Source organism: Penaeus vannamei, chromosome 20, assembly GCF_042767895.1.
Source record: "Penaeus vannamei isolate JL-2024 chromosome 20, ASM4276789v1, whole genome shotgun sequence".
Lineage (NCBI taxonomy): Eukaryota > Metazoa > Arthropoda > Malacostraca > Decapoda > Penaeidae > Penaeus > Penaeus vannamei.
Window position 1 is genome coordinate 32,446,382 of NC_091568.1, and position 20,167 is coordinate 32,466,548.

The following is a 20,167-nucleotide window of genomic DNA, read 5'->3' on the forward strand; positions in this document are numbered from 1 at the left end:
TTCCTCCCAACACACTTTATTCCCCCCTCTCCCTTGCTTCCCGGTTATCCCTTTCACTCCCTGAATACACAGGAGACTCCTTTTTGCCACAACAGTGGCCTTCCCTGGATCACCCCCCTCCTGACATTTCTTCTGTAACTGCTATTTGATCTAATCACCCTTTACCCCCACTTTCTCCTTTGCTAACACCTGCCTTACCCTTGCAGAATCCCACTTTTTCCATTAACAACTTTTGTTTCTCAGACTCATACATATATTCCATTTGATCTAACAGATCTTATGTTATTCCCTACCTCTACCCATTTACTCACTTTCTCTAGTCCCACCCCTCTTTACCCCTTTCAGTATTATGCTATCCTAAGCTGCTGTATGACTTTTGATGCACAGCGCATTTAATCAACTCGCCCACATTCCCTCTTTATCCTTTTCAAAACCACACCTTCCTAGCACATTCATTTTCCTGTGACCATTACTGCAAATCCAGGTCTGCCGACTTTGAGTGACATCGTGCCATTATCACTTCCTTTGGAGGGTAGATACATGGGATGATATGCTAATAAAATCAAATAAATGTGATTTTTTTCACTTGCTCACTTAACCTATTGCATCTTCTCTATCTCTACCTTTGTAATTTCTCAACATAGTACATTTTTTTTATATACTGGATAAAAACAAAGAAAGAACATGTACTCATTAAATTTTATTCCAAGGGTTACTGATACAGCTAGCAATATTTTGGGTTATTATATAACAAACAATACAAAACTGCAAACAAAAAAACTACAAAAATTAATTAAAAATATTAATATCATAAAAAAAGGACATTCTTCTCAAAAACAACTCAGCATGAATGAAATAAAAACAAATGAAAAATGAATAAAAAAAAATTCCTTAGATTGGGCAGTTCATTAAGGCCATTGATCTAAACCAATAACTTTTTCAGAACTGGTATCTAAGTACGAATGCCAAACATGTTTGTTATATTGATGCTCCTCTTGTTTTGAAAAAGTGTTGAAGAGAAAATCTGAAGGTAAGCCATGTGGGCAAAAAATTAGTAACCTCAATAATTCTCAAAGTTCTAGTTCCTCACAGCCTTTTCACAGGAACAAACTTTTTTCCTTTGCGTGTGTGTAGTGAACATGTATGTGTATGTGCATGTCCTTGTATTAGTGCACTTGCATGAACACATGCATATGCATGTCTATGTAACTGCATATTAAATTTTTGATCTTGTATTGCAATGTAATCTTTTACCAAATACATGACAGAGTTCATTACTCTGTCTGAAAATCTTATGCAAGACTTAAGAGAATGATTTTCAAAAGTCAAACTTAACCTTTCTCATTTATAATTCAATCCTTACTAATACCTTCAATGTCTTTTCTTCTTTTACTTTCTTTTTTGGGTTGTTCTCTCCATCTCTATTGTGATTTCCAAATTCTTTTCTCCTCTCGATTATCATAAAAATCTATCCATAAACAAACATTCTATACAAGTAACACTATATAATAACAATTATCACCCACATATATATATCTAAGTATGGAATATAACACCATAATGCAAAACCCATCTATCAATTTCAGTGATAAAGAAAAATATGGAATGACTAATCACTATATACATATTCAAATTATACACAATTACAAAAGAGAAAATACTGTAAAGTACACCAGAGTAAGATTTTTCATGATAAATATCTTTGACTTTATGATACCGCTTGGCACAACAGATGCAAGCGATCTCAGGACTACCCGCCAAAGACCATTATCATTGCCAACCCTAATGTGCTTATACTAACAAGTAGATGAACAATGTCAAGGTCACACTACTGAACAAATAGAAATATTATTTTTCGTATTAGACTAAAGGGTCGAAAAAAGAAAGAAAGAAAAAAATCTTTTTAGAGATGTTCCTTTCTGATGATTCTGGAAATTTTTGCTTTCATACACAGGTATCAAGACCCTATCAGTACATCACATTACTCATTTCTTGAAACCAGTTTACCAATTATAAGATGTGGAGTATTAACACTCGATTCTTAAGGCAATAATCGACTGTGGAATGAGATTTTTTTTGCTATACTCCTACGGGCATTTCTAATTATTCTTTATTTCTGTTACTCATAATTTTCATATTTCCTACATTTCTTATGAGAAATATAATGTATCAACAACCTACATTCATATTAAAGAATAATAATAATAAAAAAAAAAAAATTAAATGTAACATCCTTTCCTATCTCACAAAAACATCAAAGTGGAAACATCCTTTGCAAAGAACCAATCACAATAGCGTGTATGACATAAATTAAGAAAAAACAAAAACTCCACAAGATTCTTTTTAAAAAATCTACATATAAGCAGTTAAAAATATGAGCAATTTGATGCTCAAACTTGAAGAAAAAATATTGTTACACCAAACATAATCCAGACTTCTGTAATATCACATTCTAGTCATGTCTCTGCTATGAGGCTCTCCCATTAGCCAAGCAAATACATAAGCTGCTGGCAACCCCATCATTAAAGCTAATATTAAGATCAATTTTCCTTGAAGAAGAATGGAAACAAAATTTCCAATCAGAACTAGTAAGTTATGTCATAAAACACCTTTTTTTTTCTGTTTGCCTGATAAAGAAGCAGCAGCATAGAGAGAAATCTTAAGAAATGTCTAACTACTTTTCTGTGATATTCTCTGTATTATAAGTACTCCTCATTTTCAACCAAGAAAATAAATTAAGTCGCATACCTAACCCTGGAAATCAACATATAAAAAAACATAAATACACCAAAAGAAACACGAAAGACACATATACAAAGAACAGTACTTTTCATTCAAGTTCTCTTTGCAGAGCTGTCTGCATCACAACATGTTCCCTGAATGTGCATCTAAGTAGAGTGAAAATATATACCTCATTACATAACTCTTTTATTTGGTTTCCTCAAACCAAGTTTCTCATTTTATTCATGACTATTTCCAGGTTTTCATTTATCACAATGACTTACTACATCATTAATGCATTAATGATGTTGTTTTATATTGCATTTATCATGGCAATTGTTAGCTCAACTTCAAAAATCCTATTCTGACAACTAACATATTTTTAAAGATTCATTTTTCATTCAATACTGAGGTTATGCAATCATTATCAACTATGTTTTGTTATCAAATATGATTTTTGCTATTTAAGTTATTTTGTTTCAGCAAAATTTCCATATTACCTTTGTGAAAAATAAGACAGATCACCATAATGAACAGATGGTAGGCCTAATAATGGAAATGAAAATAATCTCAATCTATTTAACACAGAATAAACATTGCCTTGAGTGCCTAAATGGCATGAATAAAATCAATATACATGATTCTACTACCAAAATTCATACTTGTATTTTCAGATTATGTTCAAAATATCCAGTAATTACTCGTGACAACTAGTATAGTGAAAACAATCAGCCCTGCTCCCAAAGATCCAACTATTTTTTGTTTTGTTTTTTGGCCAAGATAGGCAGAAAAAGAAGAAGAAGAAAAAAAAAATGTAATAGATTTTAGCAGATAAAGAATTTAAATGTAACAGTAATACATAAATCCATGCTATTTATTTATCATGTATTTGCAAGTTTCATGTTTTCTTCTGTTTATCTAAAAATAATATAAAATATTCTTCCAGCCATAGAAGAGATACACAGAACAATAATTTCACAAACCAGCAACCAGTAAAGCTATGTAATCATGGTATTATGCATAGCAGATAGTTCACAAAGACCACTAACCAATGCAAAAAACTTTGATATATTACAGTACTTGGTTTAATATAAAACTGGAAAAGCATTGACCTAATGTAATGTTAATGCATGCATGTGAATCTGTGTAAAAAAAGGTAATCTAAGTCTGTAATTTCAGCTTGTTGCTAAACATCCCTGATGATAACCCACTGCAAAGCTTTGATAAAAACTTGACAGCTTTTATATGAAGGTCCCTAAAGTTTTGTGAATTTTTATAAGCACAGTGTTACCTGTGATATTGGAATTCCCTGCCCACTCACCGTACAGCATGCAAATAGTTCAAAAGACCTGGTAATGATCCGTCAAGGCCATTCTCAGATACGTCAAGGCATTTAATATAATTTCCTTACACCAGGCTTTTTTTTTCATTTAAAAATTGGTTATCATAATTGCAAAAGGCGAAGGATCTGCTCAAGACCCGCAAGATGAATCGAGATCATGAATTTCCATTTGTGCCGCCATGTTGAAGGATGCCTCTGCCACACCATGTGAGACGCAGTGTTCCCTCCCTATTTCGAGCAGTTTGTCTTCTGGTAAGCTTCAATTACTGCAGTTAGGAATGCCTTTGGAAGAGAAAACATTAATTAGGAAAAACTGTCATGAAACCAGAAAAAAAAATTGAAGTATTCAAATTCTAATAACATTTTGAATTTCAAGAAATCAGTTAAAAGTATATTTAGAGAGAGAGAAAAAATGTGGATAACAATAGCGTATTTGCACAAGAAAGTAAATCTTTAAAATCCTTGGGGTGATATATATATATATATATATATATATATATATATATATATATATATATATATATATATATATATATATATATATATATATATATATATACATACATACATACATACATATGAAGAATGCTGATGTATAATCTCATATAAAGACAGACCACATACAATATACAATAACAGATTAGCAAAACAATGTAGAATAAAATTCAACAAAATCCTAAGGCACTTGTAAACATCTGTTCAGTTTCAGCTGAAATTCCAAAAACAGCCATATATGACGCTCTGATTATATCCCATGCCTTTGAAGCACCCAATACACCTCCACACATATACAACGTACAAATAACAAAAGTGCTCGAGGCCGAGTCCATATTTCTATGATCAAATAACAATTTATGAGTTCTGTACAAGATTTTACTACTGTATGATAATTGCATGGTTAATTCTACTGGGTATTTTAGTATGATAAACTTTTTACCTAACTAGCCACTCTCATACATTCAGCTTAATACACTTCCTAATCCTTTCATTCCCCCCCCCCCCCCATATTGTTTTGAAACCTTGGCATTTCAGTGATAAAGTCTTCTAAATGCTGATAATGTTGATATAGCACTACAATGCCGTATAATGGATTTTTATTCACCATTCCACATTAATGAATATTTAACTGAAATCCAAGTAATTTAACCCATTTACGATGGGTGTCCCATATAAGAGACACCCAGAAAAATAAACATTGCCAGGTGTCCCGCCAGAGTGATGTTGGATTGGAGCTTGCGCTCTGAATACATCGCAGTCCGTGGCCGGCACACCAGCAGATTCCAGGCCGGCCCCACGCACTGATTTTGTAGCCGCTTCAAAATATACCGGCGTTAATGGGTTAAGACAAGTTATAAAGAATGTGAAGTCCAATCCCATTTTTTTGTGTGGATGCATGGGTGTGAGGATACATGCATACCTGCCTTCCTGTGTGCATGCATGTTTGCATGAGTTCATACAAAGTATGCATATCACAATCTGTACCTCTACATGAGCATGTGGAATTATGCATGCCTAAAGCAATAGTCACACTAGGTTTCTCAGTCTGGGACCTACTAGACAGCCACGCCAAGTGTCTGCCAGCTACAGAGTGGGATTGGTCACACAACACAGTTTCCCTTCATAGAGGAATATCTTCCCAGAAATGACAAAAGTGTCTACAATAACTTCTTGGATTAACTATGCATTGAAGATAGTCATAGATCTATGAATATCAATGCATATCAATTGAAATATTTCAAGAGAGAAAACACTAAATTTAGAAATAAGGTCTATAAACAGACCTTGCTTAGAAAAGCCAATCCACTCATTTTATTAATCATCATAAATCATACAACCATGACAACACCCTCAATCATCATATTTCAGCAGAAATAGAAAATCTGACAACATTCTGTCCAATAATATATAGCTGTTAATGCAATCAGTAATGTCCAAGTGGGAGTTAACTATGGACTAATAAAAACTAAAGTTGAAAGAAGCAAAAACTATAACTGAAATTGAGTAAAGTATTATTAATTGCCGATCATGACACAAACTTGCCAGCCATACCATTATACCCCATTCAAAGCAAAGTTTCTTGTTGATTTCATCCTTTATTGTTATTTTTAACTTTCTGCTATCATGATATTTGTGAGTATTCCATAATTCTGGGTGTGAATAATGTCAGAAGTGAGCTTGGTGTCTTCAGCGTGTCAGAGTGGGCATTCGTTTGTATTTCTTGATCAAATGAACATATTTCTGAATAATCTTGAAAATTTTAGTGAGGCATCAATGCTTGCTGTGTTATATAAAATATGTAGAATTACACCTGACATGGTATAATAATCACCATTTGAGCAATCAAGTAATATGCTTCCTTGTAATTATACTACAGTTTTTCTTTTGGCATTATCTTTCCTTCTCTAGCTGGGATGAAAGATCAACACAGCACTGTCGCTCTAGGAAGGGATTTTCATCTCACTTCCTTTCACAGCTAGGGATGTCTCCCACTCTGTAAAGGGATCCCCAGACAAAATTGAATAGTGTGACCACCCCTTAATGAGGAACAACAATGAAGGATCCCCACTTAATTCACATAAATAGAGAAAAGATTCATACATGGAAAGTAGTCTTATTCTCATAAGCAAAACTAAAATATCAGACAAGAGGCACACACTAATACTGAAGGATATAGCTGATATATCATCTGAGAAGAAATATTCAAAGTATATTCAACACATCATCTTGGCAAAATGTGTGAATCTATTTTCACAAGAATTAGCATTACATTAAGACAAGGGATGTGCTGAATTTAACTTCCAGTCAATACTTTACACTGTATTTCAAAAATATCTGAATTCTCAGTCCTCTTAAAAACGAACCACACATCAAACAGCATTAAATAGTACCCAGAGCAAAACTATTTTGGACCAAAGAATTTCCCAATAATGATAAACACAGACACAAAACACAAATAAAAAAAACATGAAATCACTTCCTCTGATAGCCACCAACTGATGGACTACCTTTATTTGCATAGAATACCTGCATCTCCAAGCTCTCATATGGAACCTGAATATAGCTGACAATGTCTTCTGTCACCTCCTTGCTGGGAGGAGCTGACACTTCAGAAGAACGAGGGGTCACTGGAAATTCTTGTTCCACATGCCCCCTGACCTCGCTCCTGGGTGTAGATCCTCTCCCCTGTGAGCCAATATTACCAAGCTGAGAAATGCCCTGGCTTACACCTCTCCCAGCTTGTACCACACCTGTGCTAAGGGCTCCCAACACACCAAAAAGACCTCTTCGCCTCTGGGTTTGCCGCTCTTGCTCCCCAGCCAAACTAGAGCTTGATCTTTTTGGTGTGAATGAGCTAGAGCGAATACTATGTATGCTACTAGGACTAGTGGAGGTGGGTGCCACTGGAGGTACAGCATGCATTGTACGTCCGTGCTGTCTACTGTGCGTCACATTTACAGAAGAGCCTCTACTTTGGAAACTTACTTTGCCCTCCTCGGGATCTTTTAGTGGGACTAGCTTTGAGTTGTCTCCACCACCAAACACACCTAATACACGTTTCTTCTCTTGTCTAACAGATAAACGCAATCCCTTAGGCGTAATGAATGGTGGTTCAGAGAGGTCCTCATACACATGAAGCCAGTCAACCTATGAAAGAAAAAATTAAATGAGATGTATTTCATAAACTGACAAGCATCACATGTGTATATATCAAGTATAGTAGACTAAAATTTTAAAATATGCAATGAGAAATATGCAGAAGGAAAAGACTACATAATATATGTTAAGCCACTGTAAAAATTCATGGTCAGTCTTGCTAAACTGCATACTCTAGATATCATGGACAGATAAGAAATTATACATCTTCTAAAAAAAAATTAAATTAAATTCTAACCAAAACGCACCTTCCAGTGGCCCAAGATGTCATTTCGCGTTATACACATTATCCTCTTGTCTGTGGCAATGAGCATAGAACGATTCTCTGTGAGGATGGCATGGCCAACATACACATCTGTTTCAGCATAGCGACCTTTCTCCAATTCCTATTAGGAGAGAAAGAAATAATTGAGTAAAAAAGTGAAACCAAAAACAACTAAAACTGAGAGCATTCCATCTCTTTAATATACTTTCACAAGTCAGTATCAAATATCCTCACTTACACGTAGCAGCTTGGCTCCCTCAGCAAAATGTTGCACATATGGTCGCACAACATTATCGGGGCCTATGAACCTTGAAGGTCGTCTACGGCTAACGGTCTCTTCACCTGCTTCTGTTGCCCTGAGTTATAAAATCAAAATCAACCACATTAATGACATTTGGTATAGGGATATATATTTGGGGCCTGTGCGAAGCAGACCATTCTCCACACAAATATTATATATTGTTCTAAGACCTACTCTAACTCTCATCAAAATTCCATTTCAGAGCAAAAATATCCATGGTAACTACATTTGTTTTTACTGTATCATAGTTACAACCGAATTCCATAACTGACACTGCATTCAACCCTCACAATAATGCTAGTAATTGGACTGAGAAGCAGCTAAAACCAATACTATAGAATACAAGCAAAAAAGCACTGGAGAATAAAATGAAAATATAACCCAGTGATAAATGACGAAAAAATAAATAAATAATTAATAATAACTCACTAGTATGAAATGCAAACTCTGAAATTCTTAAGACCAAGAATTTAACAATCACATTTTTTTCTTTTTCTTTGTTTCAACATGTATATAAAACAACATACACACACACAGTACTTACAGCTTAACACAGCAATCAAAATACTCACTACACCCAGTAACAAATGAGCATACTTGACCAAACTATTGCAAAAAGATGTGTATTGCTATCATATAGTGAATTATACCACTATGAAAGTAACCTAAATGCAAATAATATGGAACTCTTACCATAAATGTAATCATTATAATCACCAAACTGTGATATGTTCTTATAAAGAAATCAAAACAAAGTAACTCTGGTGAGATAATAGTAATTAACATCTGAATAATTCATACAACAGTTTAACCAAATCAATTAACTCTAGTTGCTCATTACTTTGAAAATATAAAGATATTCATATCATTCATCTCCACTAAATTCTTCTGCGGATCCAGTACATTATAACTGTTCTCTGCTATCCTTTGTCACCCTTCCCGAAAATATATAAAAAAACAGGCTCAGTTTGCATAATTAAACAAGCACAGTGCATATTGGAAGGCTCAAGCGAAAAGAAAAACTATTTCTGATTTTCAAAGCAAACTTCTATGGTATTTTCACTTCAAAAAAGTACCTCAGAACCTTGAAAAAAAGTCCACCCTCAGTGCTGGAAATGCAAGAAAACTGAAAATATCAATCCTCAGTCTGGTAAATCAATGGGACAGCTTTAAGTTACAACAATGAAACTGTGATGATTAAAACAAGGGAATGATTAACAGTAAGGAAAGATAAGGAGAGAGAAGTGAAGAAAAGATTTGACATTATCAAGGTATATCACAAAGAAATATACAGGAAGCAGCCAAAACACATGAAAATATCTTGAATACCTGTAAAAGAAATGTATGACACAAAAATAAAAGAAACAAAATACTTTATTTAAACACAGGAATGGAAAGTTGCTAGTGGACAAAGGAGCTGGCAGCAATTAACAAAATCTTGTTAGATACTGAATACTATGGAATGAGAATGGGAAGGTATGCATGGGATTAAGTTCACACAACTAGAAATATCATTATATGTTTTGCTATGTGAGCTTATTCCTTCTCATTCACATCTTTTTATCACAATGAACAAGGCAATGTGTGAGCAAAACACCACAAAGACAAGGTATGAAGAGAAAACGGAGTTATGTATGTATTCAAGAAAAAGAAAGAAAATAGAACAAATCTTAGTCTACACAAAAATAAAGATTAGATGAACAAAACACATGTTGAAGAGGTTATCACTAAAAGAAAATCAATTTTGCATTACTTGCTCATTTTTGCTCTTTACAACTGAAAAGAAGATCACAAACAAACATTACCAAAAAGAAGGGTGAAAGAAAACAGTGGCAAAACAAAAAGGCCTCCTGCAGCTGCAATTCCAGCGGTATCCTCACCTCATAACAGCGTCAAACGACCCGCTGGCAAAGTCGATGACCCCTGAGGCTGGTCGAGTAACAAGGCCAACCATGCCCTTGCCCATTCCCTTGAAGAAACCTTCCACACCTTCCTTTTTGGCCCCTTCAATGGGTTTCAGGAAAACTCCAGTCACTCCATCAAACACGCCCTTTGTGGCAGAAACATGTCCAATTAATGTTATAATAATGCATAATCTACTGTACATCACATCTAGGCCTTATGGTCCAAACAGGGTCACAAAAATGTGCCTAAAAGACACTATGTTCCATTCTCTTTGATAAATGTAGAAGAAGTATGAGTGAAAATGCAAGAGATGAATCTGACTGATTTCAATTATTTCCTTGTAAGCACAAAAAAAACACTCTACTTACTGTGACCATTCCCTTGCCTCCTCTAGCAAGACTTTCAATTCCATCAGCAGGTTTGCGATGCATTGCTTCCCTTCTCCTCCTCTGGTAGTCATCATCAAGAGTCAGGGCAGCAACTCCCTTGCCTTTACAAATAGAGTAACATTAGTCAGTTCACATTTAAGCACACCTTCACTAAAGAAATAAATGACACATAATATAAAAACTATTTGTCATTTGTATATTCTTGTCCCCAGCTATCACAAAAACTGTAGAAATTTAATAAATAGTGTTGCTTACCAATAGTTCCTGTGATTCGAGACACAGCTCCTGCTGCACCACCAACTGTTGCTCCCATGAAGTTGGTCAGTCCATATAGCATTCCCTCAGCAAACTCTCCTGGACCTTCAATTGCACCCTATATGTAAAGAACAAAACAACCTTCATTAACTTCTTTCTGTTTGATACTATAATATCTCCCAAATCTGTGATGATCACTCCTTAAAATTTCCTTCTATCCACAATGGCAAATAACTTCATTCTAAAAATCACTCTAACTTACAAAGGCAGATCTTTCTATACCTGGATAGGCTCATAAAACAGGGATTCCACCCCATGCGTTAAGCCTACAACAAGTCCATATGGGTTGCCGATGACATCCAGCCCAAGCACAACTTTGAAGAGCTGCATTAGGAACTGTCCTCTGTAATGGCTAATCATCTCTTGTGTCAGCTGGCCCCATGTCATCCACTTATTTTGGCGCTCCATGTACGATAATCTGTAAAGCATTTCAGAATAATTTGATGAAGAATCCACACTAAATCTCAAGATCATTATTTTTCTTAATTCCATGGATCCATGATTCTGCATGCTGCTTATCATTTTATGTACATAAATTTTCCTAAACGATTTCACTTCATAAACAGTTTAATACCCACTCTCCACAACATACCCACAACCTACCTAAAGACAACATCCTGGACCTCTGTCAGGGTCACTCCCACACTCTCCAGGAAGAGGTGAATGACCTGACCTCCCACAGGCAGACTGGCTCCTGACTCTGACCCACTCAAGGAGAAGCTCAGGTGCATCTGACCAAGGACACAATGGTGGAAAGTCAAGAACAAGGAGAGGGTCATGAGATATATGGATAATGCACCTATATTTTCAAGAATCAAAACAAATGTGTTTTCTTGTGTGAGTGTGTGGGAATGAGCTTGTGCAAGTGTATGAAAGAGTGAAAGTGGAAGTGGGAATGGGAGTGGGAGTGAAAGCAGGAGTGGGAGTAAGGGTGGAAATAGGAACAGGGATGGGGGTGGGAGTGGGAGTTGGGGTAGGAGTCTGAGTGATAATAGGGGCTGAAGCATGAGTGAAGTAAGTTTATAGTAGGAGTTGGGGTGGAAGTGGGGATAGGAGTAGTAAGGGTAGGAGTGGGAATAGGGGTAGGAGACAGAGTTGGAATGGGAGTAGGGGTAGGAGTCAAAGTTGCAACAGGTGTGAGAAAAGGAGTTCGAATGGTAATAGGGATTTTAATGTGAGTATGAGTTTCAATGGGAGTGGGAGTAGAAGTAGTATTGTAAGTGAAAATATGAATCTGAATGAGAAAGGAATGGAAGAGTGGGAATACGAGTGTTTAAGGGTGAGGGAGATAAAGAGAGATACTGATGTATCCTTTTATGTCTTAATAAGGCTTTAAATATTTTACATTTCAGGAGATGAATACCACCTGTCTTACCTTAATAGGAGAAAGATGCAAAAGGTCATAATAGTCCTTCTGACCACTGATAGCTTGGCTCTGAGCCCTCATAGTCAAGGTTTCACGAACAAGTTTATTATCCTCTTCGAACTCTTCCATCTGCAATAAAACATTAGTTTTTCACATATCTTCAAGCATGTAAATATTGACCAAAGCTTCCTGAATTTCAAACATGAAGACTAATTTCGATTCCATTATTAACAAAATCAATACATCCTTTGCAGTATCATCCTAGGACCATAGAGTGGAAGCTACATTAAAGCACATATCAATACAACTCACCGAATAAAGATTGTCCGAGACATCATTGGATGGGAATAGCACCTCTAGGACGGCATATACAAAAGGCAGCTCAACTTTAATGTGAAATTCTTGTATGAGCATTGCAAGATACTTGTATTGAGAGAAGCTTGGTGAAGTGAGTCTCTGCACAATGCTAACTTCACAGAATGGCTTGGCAACTGTAGGGAAAGAGGGAGAGACAATTGCTATTTAAACCATGAAATAAAAAATTTACCTGTTAGCTCCGGATGGTGGGGAAATCTTGTAATGAAAAAATTTGGCTGAGGGAAGGGTGTTTGGAATGTTTTGTTGGGGAAAACTGACAGAAGGCAAGGGTGACTGGAATGTTTCATCATAGGAAAGTTTTACAAAGTGCTAGATGTCTAGTCTGAAGTGCACAAAGCAGATCCAAAAGGTTAAGATATTAAAAGCACCTGCACATTTGAAAAGAAATGTATCTATTAAAAATATTAAAAATAGATAATAAGTATCAATTCTAAACTTGCTTAAGACAAGAAAGTGATAATTCCATATCTGTAAAGGGTCCACACATTAACCTTTATTTAGCCTAACCAATTCCCTGCTAAAGAATGACAGGGTGAAGTAAGAAGCATCCTATCTTCCTGTTGCAGAATACACACCGGTCTCAGCCATGACACTTCTAGGCGTAGGAACTCTTGCTAATACAACTGGGAACATCACATCTGTCATCTGGTTGTCAATCTGAAGGCTGTTAATTTTCAGATGGATTTGTCGTTGGTGGGGTGATGTTCGCAGCTATTAAAAATAAATGAAAGATGTCATTCCTCATTCAGCAAATCATTTTTGGTCCTTGGTGGAGTAGCACCTTACATATCAATTTTATGATAACTCCATTATCCAAATTTCTTGCAAGATATACAGAATCCACTAAAACATTATAACAGTTTACCTCAAACCAGATCCCAGGCTGGAACGTCCTTCGAATGTTTTTGTGGAAAGGTTTGAAGATTTTCATGCTTTCAAAATCCACCTATGGAAGAATGCACACGTAACAATCTTAATAAAAAATCCTTACTTTTCTTGTAATAGGCAACTAGGTATATAGACTATATCCTCCTAAAACTGCACTGCCATTTGTCTTAAAGATCTAAATATCGGGTCATACACACAAAATATAATGGATGAATCAAGAGCATGAACACTAACCTCAAAATTATCTCTAATCACGTAGTGTGACTGAATAGGGGCACCTCCGGAGAAAGTTTTTAGCTGAGCCTGATACAAGTTGTGGCAGACTTCCAGTTCATTTGTCTGGTTTTGCGTGAAAGGACGGTACTTTCTGCCCTTGATTTTACGGTATTCCCACACAACACCAGAGCTGAAAACAAATTCAGATACTAGTTACTAAAAGTATGAGTTCTGAGTTAAACTTATTATTTTATAGAGAAAATAAAATATGCCTTTTGCAATTTTAAATAGCACTTTTTATATCATCCTTACCAATGCTGAGGTAAAATATCAAATAATAGTACAAAATACCATATTGAATCCAATTATATCAAACATTATTCAAAAGTAATACCATCCTTACATAGAATGACTTTTTGTTCATCTTTTTATTTTGGTATTGGATCAAATAAGTCAGACCTAAAAAACTGTTTACATAGAGACAAAATATCTTGTCCCTTCATTATACCTAGCCAAGCTCATGTACGCAACCTCCTTCTTCCTAACATCATCAACTAGTGAAAGGTCTATGCTGCTTAGTGAGAATTTCAGTTCCTGGTTAATGCGTTCTGACTCAACAGCATTCAAGGCAGCCGAGGCAATCTCAATTTCATCCGTGAAGAGTAAACACCGTTGGTTTCCAAAGAGGAACACTACCCAGTGGACCGTATCATCATTCATCTGACCACGCTCATCCTGTTCAGTGGAAAAAATGATAGGGTCAATCAAGCTATCAGCTACAAATAATCTAATATCAAATAAAATTCCACTTAGCCTCCCTTGACTTTTCAAACTTTACACAAGTATTTCTGAATTTAATTTTGTTTATATTTAAAAGATATCATATTACTAAGCCATTCTTTCAATTCTTAACAATCTATAAATGCATACAACTTGGTAAAAAGATCATTACTACTCAGATAAAAAACAATCATACTGAGTAAAAGTAAAAATATATCTAGTTAAATATACAGCATATAAACAGTATAAACACACTGCACAGTAACTTTCCATCACAAGTTTTCTCCCGAAGTCCAAGGCTGAAAATGGAAATGCTGGATTTACCTTGTCTAGTGAGTGCTGAGTGATCTTCCCAGCCCCACAAGCCCACACCAACTGAAGCAAGCCGCCAGGGTCACTCCATGTATAGTGCTGTATTGACTGGGGTTTCACATGGCTGCAAACAGAGATATATCCTCAGAAAATCAAGGAAAAAAAGGATTGATAAATGGATACATGGTTATATAAATATGTTTATCTCAAAACAGAAGTCACTTTAGTATATAACCATGATGCTGTACTTAACCATTGATTCATAATTTCTTGTTAGCATAATTGTACTGCCAGAGAGAGGCAGTTGATATTGATAGGTACAGATATCACACCAGAAATCATTGAATTCTATAGCAACACTATAATCAACTTACACTTTCTTGTTATCATTATTGTGCTGCCAGAGAGAGACGGTTGTGTTGGTCAGATGATTTATGATAAGGACGGGTGTCATGCCCTCTGAGAACTGGTCCAACTGCACCATAGCTCCTCCATCCATCAGGTTCACCTCCGCAGAAATGCCTCCATACTGTAAGCACCAACATTTTCAGATGAACTAATCAATTAAATTCTGATTTCTTGGGCATTACCGTACTTCAGCTTTTGATTCACTGACACTGGAAAACTTTGTCAATTGTAGGAATAAAGGTCTATCACCTTCACCATTACAATCATACTTATCATCTACATCACCATTGGCACCCTCATCCCTACTTCAACATAACAAAGCACTAGATTGTCAACATCAAAAAATCTAACCTTATACATAACAAATTGAAGAAAGACTCCTCCCACCTACCTTGTTAGGAATATAAAGAAGAGTCGACAAGGGCTGATCATAACGCAAAGCCGCTGTCATTTCACTGGTTCCCCTTATTCTCACATGAATGCGCCTCCCATTTCCTATTGGCCACCATCCAATGCACTCTCCTTCAGGAAAAAAATACATGGAGTGATGTACATAAGATTCACCTTCCACTGACTGGGTCAATTGGTTATTCGTTAGTTTACATAACACTCCAAAATATTGCCATAGTTTCCTCTCTATAGTATCTACATCATCTTCGGTATTGCTTAATTTTTCTCGTATCTGCACAGCTTTACGGAAATAAATTTCTCTATCTACACACTTCTTCCTTCTTAAAACAATATTCAGTTCCTTATATCCTTTATTGCATTCTACTTCTCCTAAAGATAAAATTATACTAAAAATAAACACAGAGAATACATTAGATCTATTACTATTCATGGAGGAAACAACCCTGTCAGAAACTTCATTATCTTAGTCCTTTTAGGGCCAAAAATATAATCTGGCCAAGGATTTTCTCCAGAGATTCATAGAAGTAAGTTAAGTTTCCCCTTATACTAAAAGTCAATTAAATTTCATCAGGCTGATATTTTCTATTTCATATCCACTTTCTTGTATTGAAAAGTTTTCCCTAATATATAGAAATACTTAACATTACCAAAGTTCATGAGGTAAAAAAGACAAACATTAAGGGAAAAAAAAAAAAAAAACATAACATACTCTTTGCTTGCACTTCTTTCTTACCAGAAAGCACAGTAAACCATTCAGCATGTGGAAACTCAGCCTCCATAACCTCCAAGTCAAATGGAGCCTTGTTGAGGATCTTGTAAAATGGTGTAAAGACCACAATTTTTGTCAGGCCAGAATTCCCAAGCTGAATGTCAACTCCTACCTGAAATTTAGAGAAATGTTTCGGTTCAATGCAACTTCTGATTTCTCTGTAACATGGACATATAGCACCATTTACACATAATCAAATAAATTTATGCTGTCTTTACATTCACTCGAGAACTGAAATCCTCATTATGGTCTATATTCTTCACTCATGCTAATCAACCCATTGTGGAGAGTGAAACACACTTTTCTCAAATTATTAATGCCTGCCCAAGTATTTGGCCTTGGTACCAACTTCCAGCAGACCAAACAATCACCCTCTTTCAGCCTACTTCAATTCCCATTCAGAAAATCATAAACACCGGTATAAAGAAGGGAATACCTACTTGGTATGTTCTGCTTGGAGACTTGCAACTAACCGAACCAGAGCTACCCACAACGTCAAGAGAGAACTTCTCAGAAAACTCGCTGTCTTCCACCTTTACTGTCACCTTCTTCTTGCCAAAGAAGGCTTTCGACTTGAAAGAGAACATGACAGCTTCTCCGTTGCCTTCTTCATGGACCACGTAGTTGCTGGGTGCATCGCTCTGTGTGGCAGGATCTCATGTCATGAATTTTTAATGGCAAGTTCTGACACAAGTACATAAACTTTCATTGTCACAAGTTTCAATATACATCATGATTTTTGCTTCAAGGACAAAAATTTAGCACTTTTATTATAGACTGGAATCTGTATATGTATATAATAACTATAAAAATTCAATATAAAAACAATGAAATGTAATATATAGGTGTCATTAAACCTTGCCATCAGATAATAGAAATGTACCTCCTAGATCATTAATGCATATATTTCTATGTAAGATATCCATTATTCACAGCATCATAATGAATTTCCTGTAGTCAGTAACAAAAAAAAATTAAGAAATCATGCCAAGTATCATTAAATTATAAAACATGCACAGTGCTGATATTTCTTTTTAAAAACTTCTGTGTGTGTGTGTGTGTGTGTGTGTGTGTGTGTGTGTGTGTGTGTGTGTGTGTGTGTGTGTGTGTGTGTGTGTGTGTGTGTGTGTGTGTGTGTGTGTGTGTGTGTGTGTGTGTGTGTGTGTGTGTTTGTGTGTGTGTGTCTATATGTATATGTATATGTACATATGTATATGTATATGTATATGTATATGTATATGTATATATGTATTATGGAGGGATGGTATTACTTTTGAATAATGTTTGATATATGTATATATGTATATATGTATATGTGTATATGTACATATGTACATGTATATATGTATATGCATATGTGTATATAAATGTATATGTATGTATATATATATGTATATATATATATATATATATATATATATATATATATATATGTATATATATATATGTATATATATATATATATATATATATATATATATATATACATACACATATATATGTATATATGTATATATGTATATATGTATATATATGTGTATGTATATATATATATATATATATATATATATATATATATATATATATATATATATATGTATATATATATATATATTTATATATATATATATATATGTATATATATAACTATATATATATATATATATATATATATATATATATATATATGTATATATATATATATATATATATATATATATATATATATATATATATATATATATATATATATATATGTATATATGCATATATGTATATATGTATATATGTATATATGTATATATGTATATATGTATATGTGTGTATATGTGTATATTTATGTATATATATGTATATATATATATATACATATATACATATATACATATATTTATATATATATATATATATATATATATATATATATATATATATATATGTATATGTATATATATATATATATATATATATATATATATATATATATATATATATATATGCAAATTCATATAACTATATATAGAATATTCATATACAGTATATATAAAAATTTATATAAATATATACATGTATCTATCTATCTATATATATATATATATATATATATATATATATATATATATATACATATATATATATATATATATATATATATATATATATATATATATATATATATATAATGGAAACTAAAGCCATTATATCACAAATCTATTACATGAAAGTACAACCACTTGAAACTCCTTACATATATTTTTTTTCTAATCTAAGAAAATGAAACCCAATTGAAAATCACAACACCTCTACTTCCAAATCATCTAATTTTCCTTTTAAAAATTCAAACATTTTATTAATTTTCTTTTTTTGTGTGATTAGAATAACTTTACTATTTGCAGGAACTCTTCACATCAATATTGTTAAAACAGATGCACTTTCCTGTATAGTAAACATACATACACAAACATATTACAGATACAAAAGGCATGAGAGAGGAAATATTCTATCTCTTATCTTATTACGTGCTTTCCCCTGGTCTCCGTTTTCTTTTTATGTCTTCATGTTACAATATTCTAATCTGTCACTCTGATTCACTCTGTCTTTTCCATCTAAGATCTATTTTGCTGCCTCCTCTCAATACCTTGATTGGCGTAAAGGGGGTGAGTAGTGATACATTCAATTTGGTTATGAAATTTGTTGCCAATTCATGCAAAAAAGAGGAAGGAAAAACAAAACTATTTTGTTAACTTACAGAAGGTATTTGGGAAAAGTTTTGGAAAGTATCAGGTGCAGGTGGGACAGGGAAATAGATGAGTAGGGTTAGAGCTCCGTGTACCTGATACTGAATGACTTTAGATTCAGTGATGGAATTTAGAGTTGTATCAATATTCACACCCATATGTACAATAAAAATTGCATGTTACCAAACACTGAACACAAAAAGACAATGTTAACATTTAGAAGAATTTATAAACACATTATGTAATAACAGTCAATACAGATATTTATTTGCCTTGTTGTCATTCACTGATGGTATACAATATAGGAAATATATAAAATAAGGAAAGAATCCTCTTCTTGAAAAAAAAAAAAAATTACTGACCTGATATATAGCATATGAAAAAGAAACAGAAATTTAAACAAAAGTTATCAATCTTTGCAGAAGCCACGAAAACAGGAAAAGGTTACAGCACTAATGATTTTAAATTCCAGCCAGTCCCACAGGATGGCTATAGCATGAGCCACTAACAGGGTTCTTGCTTAAACTTTAATATAGGAACTTCTATTCAAAATGTAAAGTTTTCAAAACCCCTTATCAGCTGTCTAGCTTCTAGCTTCAGCTGGTGTGATATAATTGGGATCATAACATACAAAACTGTCTTTCTCTCATAACACAGATCCAGGTATATTAATGAGTGGTATTAGTAAGTGTAAGAGAACGTTAATGCCAAAAGGCAGAGCACGCAGTGAGTCTGCCTTTGGCCTTATCTTGGCCCAGTGGCATTTACAGCTGCTGGTGCCACCACTCACCACTCCACCAACTCTAGAGGACAACGAGACGAGAGACACAGATGACGCCCACCGCTGCAATGAACCTGTTAATTACTGTATTTGCTTTCCAGTTGGATGAGTATGCTGAAGACTTCTTGGCTTCATCTGAATCAACTAAGTATTTATATACCTCTTTATGTCTTTTGTCTTTTCCATTTTACAAAGGTTCATAAAATCATCTTAACCTTAAAAATATCA

The 20,167-nt window shown here is 34.3% G+C and overlaps 1 protein-coding gene across 5 annotated transcripts in view; it reads right to left on the minus strand.

Annotated features, from left to right (window-relative positions):
* Nucleotides 1-685: 685 nt before the first annotated feature.
* The window catches only part of Vps13 (vacuolar protein sorting 13C), an 86,880-nt gene continuing 67,398 nt past the window's right edge, over nt 686-20,167 (minus strand). For 3 of the 5 annotated variants that reach the window (XM_070135346.1, XM_070135347.1, XM_070135345.1), the window contains 20 exons: nt 16,857-17,061; nt 16,385-16,528; nt 15,632-15,762; nt 15,207-15,361; nt 14,845-14,956; nt 14,249-14,475; nt 13,759-13,930; nt 13,502-13,582; nt 13,212-13,347; nt 12,571-12,749; nt 12,268-12,387; nt 11,496-11,623; nt 11,115-11,310; nt 10,833-10,950; nt 10,557-10,678; nt 10,164-10,333; nt 8,221-8,338; nt 7,966-8,103; nt 7,088-7,708; nt 1,380-4,345 (listed from right to left, as the gene is read on the minus strand). In XM_070135346.1, coding sequence (XP_069991447.1) covers nt 4,292-4,345; nt 7,088-7,708; nt 7,966-8,103; nt 8,221-8,338; nt 10,164-10,333; nt 10,557-10,678; nt 10,833-10,950; nt 11,115-11,310; nt 11,496-11,623; nt 12,268-12,387; nt 12,571-12,749; nt 13,212-13,347; nt 13,502-13,582; nt 13,759-13,930; nt 14,249-14,475; nt 14,845-14,956; nt 15,207-15,361; nt 15,632-15,762; nt 16,385-16,528; nt 16,857-17,061 — 3,327 coding nt within the window. In that variant the 3' untranslated portion in view covers nt 1,380-4,291. Of the gene's footprint in view, nt 4,346-7,087; nt 7,709-7,965; nt 8,104-8,220; nt 8,339-10,163; nt 10,334-10,556; nt 10,679-10,832; nt 10,951-11,114; nt 11,311-11,495; nt 11,624-12,267; nt 12,388-12,570; nt 12,750-13,211; nt 13,348-13,501; nt 13,583-13,758; nt 13,931-14,248; nt 14,476-14,844; nt 14,957-15,206; nt 15,362-15,631; nt 15,763-16,384; nt 16,529-16,856; nt 17,062-20,167 lie in introns of all 5 variants that reach the window. The other 2 variants (XM_070135348.1, XM_070135349.1) reach the window with 2 other exon arrangements.